The 10,116-nt window shown below is 49.2% G+C and overlaps 4 protein-coding genes across 4 annotated transcripts; 3 read left to right on the forward strand and 1 right to left on the reverse strand.

Moving 5' to 3' along the window:
* Window positions 1-64: 64 nt before the first annotated feature.
* Window positions 65-1,735, forward strand: sitA (TOR signaling pathway phosphatase SitA). Its single transcript, XM_073770115.1, has 4 exons — window positions 65-361; window positions 431-818; window positions 866-1,197; window positions 1,247-1,735. Exons 1-4 carry the CDS (start codon window positions 202-204, stop codon window positions 1,534-1,536), a joined length of 1,170 nt encoding a protein of 389 aa, XP_073623820.1. The 5' UTR covers window positions 65-201; the 3' UTR covers window positions 1,537-1,735.
* A 51-nt stretch (window positions 1,736-1,786) lies between these two features.
* BDV14DRAFT_211517 (putative phenol 2-monooxygenase) lies at window positions 1,787-5,440 on the forward strand (the record flags this gene model as incomplete). The annotated part of the gene is made up of 7 exons (XM_073776104.1): window positions 1,787-1,847; window positions 2,234-2,763; window positions 2,833-3,720; window positions 3,770-3,919; window positions 4,006-4,111; window positions 4,168-4,169; window positions 4,682-5,440. 7 exons carry the CDS (start codon window positions 1,787-1,789, stop codon window positions 5,438-5,440), a joined length of 2,496 nt encoding a protein of 831 aa, XP_073623821.1.
* A 231-nt stretch (window positions 5,441-5,671) lies between these two features.
* On the forward strand, window positions 5,672-8,444 carry BDV14DRAFT_181789 (flavodoxin and radical SAM domain protein). Its single transcript, XM_073770116.1, has 2 exons — window positions 5,672-5,872; window positions 5,938-8,444. The coding sequence occupies exons 1-2, from the start codon at window positions 5,848-5,850 to the stop codon at window positions 8,217-8,219; spliced, it is 2,307 nt and encodes a 768-aa protein (XP_073623822.1). The 5' UTR covers window positions 5,672-5,847; the 3' UTR covers window positions 8,220-8,444.
* BDV14DRAFT_181790 (uncharacterized protein) lies at window positions 8,379-8,780 on the reverse strand. Its single transcript, XM_073770117.1, has one exon. The coding sequence runs from the start codon at window positions 8,773-8,775 to the stop codon at window positions 8,605-8,607; it is 171 nt and encodes a 56-aa protein (XP_073623823.1). The 5' UTR covers window positions 8,776-8,780; the 3' UTR covers window positions 8,379-8,604.
* Window positions 8,781-10,116: the final 1,336 nt, after the last annotated feature.

Below are 10,116 nucleotides of genomic sequence, written 5' to 3' on the forward strand. Positions count from 1 at the left end.
CCCCGCTGACCACGGGCAATAAACGCACGTGACTGCAAATCCGCGATAACCACAGGGCTGCGGGGAAGGGATGAAGCACGACCGGAGTCCGGCCTATCTGCGGACAGCTCATGCGATACCTTTCCACTGATTTTCTGTTTTCGACATTCTTACCATCACTTTGGCCTACTCTTATTTTGTTCACTTCTTGCGATTACCGTAATGCCTGATACCAGAAGCAAAATCCCTCAGCCGGGGCCCGCGAAGCTGAAGCGCAATGCTGGGCCTGACGAGTGGTTGGAAGCTGCGAAGGATTGCAAGTACCTGTCGGAGTCACATATGAAGCAACTATGTGAGATTGTGAAGGAGTTTATGATGGAAGGTAGGCTGCCCTGCTCAGCGGATTTCTACTACAACGCTCTTGGTTTCTCTAATGTGCGTCTGGAATCAGAATCGAATATTCAACCCGTCTCAACCCCCGTAACAGTCTGCGGAGATATTCACGGCCAATTCTACGACCTCTTAGAACTATTTCGCGTCTCTGGTGGGATGCCAGGTGCGAAGATTGCTGAGCCCCCGAAGAGCTCTGTCATCACATCGGACGACATCGAGCCGCCGACTACGATAACGGACCCATCGCTACGGAAAAAATTGAAGAACCCGGGTACTGGAGAGGAGAACGATGAGGAAGGGGCCGAGGATGCTGGAGAGGGTGAAAACAAGAGTTCAGGATCTACAGATATCGCTGTCGAGCGGAACTTCGTCTTCCTTGGTGACTATGTGGACAGAGGATACTTTAGTTTGGAGACACTGACATTACTACTGTGTCTGAAGGCAAAGTTTGTTCTGAGACCTGTCTGAGATGTTTGATACTGACTACGTGAAGGTATCCTAACCGAGTAACGCTCGTTCGCGGCAACCACGAATCTCGACAAATCACACAAGTTTATGGTTTCTACGAGGAGTGTCTACAAAAGTACGGAAACGCATCTGTATGGAAGGCGTGCTGTCAGGTGTTCGACTTCATGACTCTCGGTGCTATAATTGATGGTCGGGTACTGTGCGTTCACGGAGGACTGAGTCCCGAGATCCGAACGCTGGATCAGGTCCGCGTCGTCGCCAGAGCTCAAGAAATTCCGCACGAAGGTGCATTCTGTGACTTGGTGTGGTCAGATCCGGACGATGTTGAAACATGGGCAGTGAGTCCTCGAGGTGCTGGTAAGTCGGGCGAATGCGTTCAGACCCACATAGGTACTAACTCTACCAGGTTGGTTGTTCGGCGACAAGGTAGCAGACGAATTCTGTCACGTCAATGACCTAACACTCATCGCCCGAGCCCACCAGCTCGTAAACGAGGGGTACAAGTACCACTTCAACAACAACAACGTCGTCACCGTCTGGAGTGCACCAAACTACTGCTACCGCTGTGGAAATCTGGCATCAGTATGCGAGATCAACGAAGATCTGAACGCAGAGTTTAAGCTCTTCCACGCAGTCGCCGACGACCAACGGCACGTCCCACAACAGCGCGGAGGGCGCAGCGAGTACTTCCTGTAAAATATGCTATGGGCTTACGCTTATACCCACTCATGCTTTGTCCTGCACGTCGCTCAGGTGGCGATGAAGGCGTTTTTTGCACCGGCGCTGGCGTTGGGAGAGAATACCTGATGGATTGGCCTTCTGCGGATAGGCCGTGATCAACATGGACATCATATATAACGATTTAGAAGATGCTTAATGACATGAATTTGCTGATGGTATACATTTCTATAAGCTACGTAGGGTATTGTAGAGCCATATGAAACCGATGTACTGCTTGCGGTGGGTAGACCTAGGGTTGCCCGCGGAAAACCACTATATTAGATGCCGTAGATAGAGCCGTAGACCAGAAAATCTTATCCGCTGAACCCCACGAGCAGAACCTTGAGGTAATATCTGTATACTCGCCTACCAGATACGCTACGTAGTTAGACGTCCAACATCCGAGGCCCCAGCATCAACCGGAACTGATTCCGGACGTTCGGGATCCATCCCGGACTCCCTCCGAGCAGTCCATAAAGCAGTAAGACGCTAATATTATGACCGACGTACACAAGAGATACCCTCTGCCATCAGATTACCTTATCCCTACCCTTCTTCCTCACACGTTATATCAATTTCTATACTAACCCTCTACTTACCTTCCCCGCAATGTCTCCACAAACACAAACCCGAACACAACCCCAAGAGGAAACATACCCACCCCAGCGCTCAGAAGTCCTAATAGCAGGCAGCGGCTCAGCAGGCCTCAGCGCCGCAACATGGCTCTCGCGGTATGGAATTCCATGTACAATCCTCGAGAAGCGGTCTGGTCCGCTCCAAATGGGCCAAGCAGACGGTGTTCAATGCCGAACAGTCGAGATATTCGAGTCCTTTGGGCTGGGCGAGGAGTTGCTTAGGGAAGCTTATCATGTTCTTGAGGTTGTGTTTTGGTCTGAGGAGGGAGAGGGAGGTACGCAGGGGAAGGAAAATGGGAATGCTGGGATCATACGCTCTGGGCGCGCGGCGGATGTAAAGCCTGGTTTATCTCATGTGCCGCATGTTATTCTTAACCAGGCGAGGATTAATGGGCTTATGATTGAGGCGATGGGGAGGTTTAGTAGGGGAAGGCATGGAGTGGTGTATGGGTGGGATATTAGGGATGTAAGGGTGAATGAGGGAGAAGGGGATGAGTTTCCTGTCAAAATTACGGCTGAAAGGGTGGGAGATGGTGAGGTTAGGGTTTTTGAGGCGAAGTATGTCTTGGTATGTATCATGGATCTTCAAGGCTTCTATCTATTCTCAGGAGAGCAGTTTGCTGATTGAATAGAGTAGGCCTGCGACGGAGCCCACAGTACAGTCCGCAGAAGCCTAGGCTACACCATGATAGGCGACAGCACAGATGCAGTATGGGGTGTTATGGACATGATCCCGCGAACAACCTTCCCCGATATCAGGAAAAAGGCCTCTATCCGCTCAAAAGCAGGGAACCTCCTGATCATCCCGCGAGAAGGCGAAAGTACCAACCTGACAAGATTCTACATCGAACTACCGGCCGGGACGAAAGCAAAGGACGTCAACTTGGAAGATCTCCAGCAGGCAGCGAGAAATATTCTAAGCCAGTATGAGATCGAATTCACGGAGACAGTATGGTGGTCTGCTTATGCCATTGGGCAGCGGCATGCAGATAACTTCCACAAGGACTACCGCGTTTTCCTTGCTGGTGATGCGTGCCATACGCATTCGCCAAAAGCCGGACAGGGTATGAATGTTAGTCTGCAAGATGGATATAACATCGGCTGGAAACTGGCACATGTCCTGAAGGGTCTATCCCCGCCTTCTCTACTCGAAACATACGTCTTGGAACGCCAAAAGGTAGCAATCGACTTGATCGAATTCGACCGGTACTTCTCGAAGCTCTTCTCGACTAAGGGTATGGCCTCACCTGCTGAGTTTCAGGAGGGGTTCGTCAAGGCTGGCAAGTATACGGCTGGTTTGACGGCGAAGTATGATCAGTCGCCTATTACACTTGATCTTGGGTTGTCCGAGCCTTTGGCGAGTAATGTTGTGGTTGGTATGAGGCTGCCTAGCTCGCAGGTTGTGAGGTATTGTGATTCGAAGCCTGTTCAGCTGGCGTCGGCGTTGAAGTCTGATGGGCGTTGGAGGGTTATGGTGTTTGCGGGAGATATCGCTGTTGCGAAGAACAAGGAGCGACTGGATGAGGTAATTCTAATCAGTCAATTCCCTGGATACCCTACTAATGAAGGTCCAGGTCGGGGCGTACCTCGACTCAAACGAGAGCCCACTGAAGAAGTTCCGACTGGATGGTGGTGATGTCGATAGCCTCATCGAGCCAGTCCTCGTTGGCTATGGATCACGACATGATATCGAACTCGAGCAAATACCATTGGCCTTCTACCCAGTTACCGGAAAGAACAAGATAAGAGGCCTGTTCTGCTCCAATGCTTATCGAAGACGATTCAGCTAACATGAACAGACCTCCACAAGATATTCTTCGACGATGAGAGCTACAACAAAGTCCACGGACATCTTTATGAATACCTTGAGATTAGTCCTGGTAATGGTGCCATTATTATTTTTCGACCTGACCAATGTTAGTATCTAATTGTCCCTCTTTCCCAATCAATATTGCTGACGGCTTTTCCACAGATGTTTCCTCAGTCATTGCCATGGAAGACTATAAGCGAATCGGGGAATTCTTTGCTGGCTTTTTAATCAAAAAATAACTCAGTCATAAAACAGGCTGCTTGCAAGGGATCTAGGAATCAAGCATGAAGCAAAGACTCAACGATAAAGAATTTCAGGTGGACCATTGAGGGTAGGTTTACTCAGCTAAATGGCGGCCTTTTTTATGTACAACATAGCCACCATTTCCTATTCTATACTTTTCAAGTTATAACCAAATTACTCTAGGATTTCCCGTAGCCATTGAAGACACAAGAAATGGCGACACTGGTTGTGGCTGCATGCTTATTCTTCATCGTAGAACTGGGCTGAGTATACCATGATTGACCCACTGCTGAGGCCGCTCGGCCACATCCATAAGGTACATCTCGTATACAATCTGACATGAGTCACCCACTTAACAACCGCAGGCAGAACCTTTAACCACCCCGTTGAAACATCTCAGAAGCGCAAGAGGGCTCTGAAGGAGCATGAACAGTCTGAGAAAATGAACACAATGACACTCAAATACACTTACACCGTTGCCCCGCACCTCCAAGCATACGCGGTGCCCTTCGCAGACCTCCGCGCCGCAAACCCTCAATACACGCACTATGTAGGCGGCGGACTTATATTTTCAAGAACAGCACAACCAAAGGCTTTAGATCTTGAAAACGGAGATCCAAGTGAACCAGCCCAGGACAAGAATCAGCTCCGCCTCTTACTCCTGCAACGCTCCTACGAAGACTCCTACGGCGGGCAATGGGAGGGTCCCGGTGGATCATGCGACCCCGAAGATGAGAATCTGCTTGATGGAGTTGCACGCGAGGTATTTGAAGAGAGTGGGTTGAGAGTTTCGAGGTTTGTCGAGTTAGCTGGGAAGGAGGAGTGGGTTAGGGAGCGGATTGGGCAGATTATTTCTGCGGTCAAGTTTACGTTTATTGTTGAGGTCCATGAGGCAGCATGTATTCCTCGCACTGGAGCCGAGGATGAAGATGGGGAGGAGAATGGAGTACCGGCTCCTGCTGAGGAGGACAATGGCAATGGCATTGAGGTGGGATTGGAGAGACGCTGGGAAGAGATGGTGAAGCTGGACCCGGCTGAGCATAGGGACTTTGAGTGGGTTACTGAGGAGGATGTCATGGATGCTGAGAATGCAAAGGATGGCGAGGGGGGATTCAAGTCGTTTGCAAATCAGGGGAGGACGATGCTGGATGCGTTTCGGATTATTAGGGAGAAGTATGGTGGTGATGTTTGACATATCCCTATATACACGGGACACGGTAAACTAAGAGGAGATATCCATAGATGGTTTATGTTGATATGTCTAATGTAAAATTTCATAAATATTACAGGTTTCATCAGTTGTTCTCATTCAATATAGAAATTCTTTATTCACGCCCAGTATATGCCATTCCTGCCTCAGGTGTCAAGGTGTCGCCTCCGCGGACCAACCACAAAAAGTCGAAATAATCTTCATTCAACCTGCGCCAACTCCTCCAACGCTGCGCCAAGGGGATAATCTAGTCCTCGTTCTCTTTCGTGCTGTAGTACTGGGAGTTCTCCATCTGCAATGCTCAACCTAGGCTGAACTCGCCTTCCTCAGTAGGAATTTCCTTGCGACAACACACCCCGCTCTTTGAGAGGGGCGACATTGACTTCGAAATGGTCGAGTCCTCCGCTGACCAGGGTTTGTTCCCGCATGAGACCTGCGTCTTTCTACAGAATCTGAGAACTAATTATTCTTCGTGATAGGTCTCTTGACCCTCTGGCACTCACTGCGCCTTCCTCTGCTTATCGCCGTTGCCACCGTCCTCGCTATCGTCCGTATCCGACGCGCGCTTCAGACTCGATCCAAGACCGCTACCGCTTCCTCTGTCCCACCGTCGCCTCGTAGTCACTCTCCGGAAAAGATTAGGAAGGCCGATGATCTACCCGTATCAGAGAAGAAGGAGCCCAGTGCGCCCAACAGCGGCCGCGTTTCACCCAAGCCATCGGCCGGACCGAAGCGAGTGACAGGCAAGAAACCGGTCAAGGGTGGAAAGAAAGTGGATGCGACGACTGAGGAACAGGCTGTGACCTTCATCCAGCCTATCATCTTCTGGGCGTCGTTGACCGGAAGCACCGAGAGTTATGCCAAAAAGCTGCTGGAAGATTTGCGCGCCGCGGCGCAATCCCAGGGCGACCCCGACAACCGCGAGCGCGGACTTCTGCCGCCTCAGATCCACGATTTGGCCGAGGTAGACTATGATGATTATTTTACAACTACGCCGAAGCCTCCTTCCACATCCCCTGGCACTCGCTACGTCTACTGCTTCCTGATTCCTACCTACAACATTGATACTATTCTGGATACCTTCCTCGGCCACCTCGACGAGACTCACCATGACTTTCGCATTGATACTGGATCTCTGTCTACTCTTGCTGGATATACTGTTTTCGGATTTGGAGATAAAGAGGGATGGCCTTCAGAAGAAGAAGGGTTCTGCTCTCAAGCCAAGGAACTTGACCGCTGGATGGCCAAACTCACCAACAAGAAGAGAGCGTACCCTCTTGGATTCGGTGATGTTAAGAGTGATGCGGAGGCTTCTCTCAAGGAGTGGTCTACTGGACTTCAAGATATTCTGGGCGATATTGTGAAGAACGGCGGTCTCGGAGAAGGTGTTCCCGGCAGCGGTGACCCTCTTGAGAGTGACGAGGAAGCATCCGACGACGAAGAGTCCGGTACTACCAAGCCAAAGAACCGCAAGAAAGCTCAAAATGTTGTTGATCTTGAAGATATCAAGTTCGGATCCAACGGTCAAGTCGGCAACTCGCCTGTCCCAGTTGACTTCACAACCGCCGGCGCCTCCGCCATTCAACCCACCGAAAAGGAGATGGTTCCTAAGACCTCGCCTACCTACACCTCTCTCACAAAGCAAGGTTACACGATCGTGGGCTCCCACTCCGGTGTAAAGATCTGCCGCTGGACAAAATCCGCACTCCGCGGCCGCGGCTCCTGCTACAAGTACTCCTTCTATGGCATCCGGTCCCACCTCTGCATGGAAGCCACGCCCTCGCTATCTTGCAGCAACAAATGCGTATTCTGTTGGCGCCACGGCACCAACCCTGTCGGAACAACATGGCGCTGGAAAGTCGACGACCCCGATCTCATCTTCAATGGCGTCAAAGAAGGGCACTACAAAAAGATCAAGATGATGCGCGGTGTCCCTGGTGTTCGCGCCGAAAGGTTCGCAGAAGCAATGCGCATCCGCCACTGCGCTTTGTCACTAGTCGGCGAGCCGATTTTCTACCCGCACATCAACCGCTTCCTGGACCTCCTCCACTCCGAACATATCTCGTCATTCCTCGTCTGCAACGCCCAACACCCAGACCAACTCGCTGCCCTGCACCGCGTCACACAGTTATACGTCTCAATCGATGCCTCGAACCGCGACAGCCTCCGCAAGATCGACCGTCCTTTGCACCGCGACTTCTGGGAGCGATTCCAGCGGTGTCTCGATATCCTTCGTGAGAAGAGACACATTCAGCGAACAGTCTTTCGTCTAACCCTCGTCAAGGGCTTCAACATCGACGATGAAGTCACCGGCTATGCAAACCTCGTTGAAAAGGCCCTCCCCTGCTTCATCGAGATCAAGGGTGTGACATACTGTGGAACAAGTACATCCGCCGGCGCAGGATTGACAATGCAAAACGTTCCTTTCTACGAAGAGATTGCTTCTTTTGTCGTGGCTCTAAACGACGAGCTCCTCCGCCGCGGATTGGACTATGGTATTGCCGCTGAGCACGCGCACAGTTGTTGTGTTCTTATTGCGTCAAGCCGGTTCAATGTCAACGGTAAGTGGCATAGTAAAATCAACTACCCGCGTTTCTTTGAGTTGCTTGAGCGCGAGAAGAAGGATGGAACGTCATTTACCCCAGAGGATTATATGGCTGAGACGGAGGAGTGGGCTGCTTGGGGCAAGGGCGGGTTCGATCCGAATGACGAGCGGGTTGATCGCAAGGGGAGGAAGAAGGTTGTTGAGGTTGAGGAGTAAACATACTTATGAATGGACATGGTGTGGACTCAAAAGCTATATATAAGCAATGACAGTTTATGATACTCTTTTACCTATCTTGTATCAGCACCCTACCCTGTTGACTAAAGCTATACAACCACCGGCCCTTTCTCCATTTCATGACCTTCCCTCGCAAACAAAAAAAGGCTTTGCTCGCAAAAAAAAAAAAAAAACATACAACAGCATGTATATGTCGGAGCTCACCCGTCCCAGCGCCTGCTCCTTCGCCGCTTTGCCGCCCACGTTCCGGCGCCTTCAGGTCAGGGGTTCAGGCACCTGAATATTCTTCAACCAAGCTACCAGAAAGCGCATTTTGATCCTGGTGAGAAGATGCAAATTAGAGGGAAAGTCTTGAATTTAAAACTTACTTGCCGGCCGTATGACTCTTTCCTTTTCCTTTAACCATCACTCCTTGCCAACTAAGCAACATGGCAAAAAATGTGGTCTTAAACTTAAATGCGTGATTAATCTTGATAAACATGATAATAAAGAGATTAAGAAAGTGGTTCTCCCAAAGACTAAGGAAAGCTACCATCACAGTCTAGTAATTTTCAACTAGTAGGTCTCCTGGGACTACAAGAAACACCTGCTTACTCTTTAAGATTCCCTACTACCTGCTCCCCGCCAGATATTAGTAGGCCTCGTAATGGTCCGATTCAGGTTCCAAAGGTTGGAACCTCGAACCTGAACCTGAGGTTCTCAGGTTCCGACTTTTGGAACCTGAGTCGGATCGCGGTTCTATCAGGTTCGACTCAGGTTCGCACCTGATAGACCCTGAATTGCATAATTTTGCCAAGATCTTCCTTTTTCGGACGTATAAAATAATAATTCATCAAGATTATTTACTGTTATTTACATCCGTTTTGGTTATAACAGCTATAGTAGTTATCCTACAGCTATTAAACACTTGAAATTAAATAAAATATCTTTGTATATAGAATCAGTTCCTCTTTAAATAGTGTATCTAGCTAAACTTAGTAGCCTCAAGGCTCCTGGTGGTTAGTCCTAGTAAAAGTTGTGGTTAATATAGTGTATAAAGCAGGAAATATATATTCTTTACCAAGGGGAACTATATAATCCTTGCTAACTCTTACTTAAATAAATACTAGTGGTGTCAAGGTGTGGACTCAGGAGTGTATTTGGAACAGGCTAATAAAGTAGATACATGGGCAGAACATAGAATTGGGCTATTAAACAGGCGCTTAGAATAACAAGACGTCGCTTAGAGATCAGGAACAGGATTAACACTAGAGTTGGGGAAGTATTAGTCAACCAGGCGGTCAGAGCAGGCAGAATCTCGCGATCCTTATTACGGGCACAGTGCCCGGAATAGAGTCTTAGACTCTCAGTACCCAGGTACTTGAAATGCACGTGACCTCTTAGTCAGCCAGGCGGAACCTCGCGATCTTTATTCTGGGCATGGTGCCCAGAATGAGGCTCCAAGCTGGCACTATAACAAGCGGTAGTTGCTAGATAGTACTAGTCTACTTAAATATATCTCTAATTGTTACTTAATACTTATAGTGATACTACCATTTATGGCCCCCAGCTTGAACCAATTGTTAGATAAGGTCAGGGTCGTCCTGCTAAGTGTTAAATTGGACCTTAGGTATTTTAATATTAAGAGAGAGAAGACAAAGTAGAAAGTGCAATAGTAGTTCTGGCGATCTAACTATGTTACTATAGACTAAAGATAAGGCACGAGAGACAGAAGTAAATATAGTAGGCAATAAGCGTCCTTTTATACCCTGGCAGGGTATTTCACCCTTAGGTAAAATATCTGCCTTATCCTGCCCGTCATGCCTCTTAGGGCATGAGCAGCTTGCTTGGTGGTCATGCTTGTTAAAGTCCCTAGAGCATGTTAAGCATGTCCACT

The sequence above is a fragment of the Aspergillus stella-maris genome (genome assembly GCF_047715825.1).
Source record: "Aspergillus stella-maris strain CBS 113639 unplaced genomic scaffold BDV14scaffold_73, whole genome shotgun sequence".
NCBI lineage: Eukaryota > Fungi > Ascomycota > Eurotiomycetes > Eurotiales > Aspergillaceae > Aspergillus > Aspergillus stella-maris.

Excerpts from the sequence above, each read along its gene's own strand:
- sitA (XM_073770115.1), top strand. The coding sequence starts at position 202 with ATGCCTGATACCAGAAGCAAAATCCCTCAGCCGGGGCCCGCGAAGCTG. Across the intron at positions 362-430 it reads GAAGGAGTTTATGATGGAAG|AATCGAATATTCAACCCGTC; the intron begins GTAGGCTGCCCT and ends GTCTGGAATCAG. Across the intron at positions 1,198-1,246 it reads AGTGAGTCCTCGAGGTGCTG|GTTGGTTGTTCGGCGACAAG; the intron begins GTAAGTCGGGCG and ends TAACTCTACCAG.
- BDV14DRAFT_181789 (XM_073770116.1), top strand. The coding sequence starts at position 5,848 with ATGGTCGAGTCCTCCGCTGACCAGG. Across the intron at positions 5,873-5,937 it reads CGAGTCCTCCGCTGACCAGG|GTCTCTTGACCCTCTGGCAC; the intron begins GTTTGTTCCCGC and ends TCTTCGTGATAG.
- BDV14DRAFT_181790 (XM_073770117.1), bottom strand. The coding sequence starts at position 8,775 with ATGGTAGCTTTCCTTAGTCTTTGGGAGAACCACTTTCTTAATCTCTTT.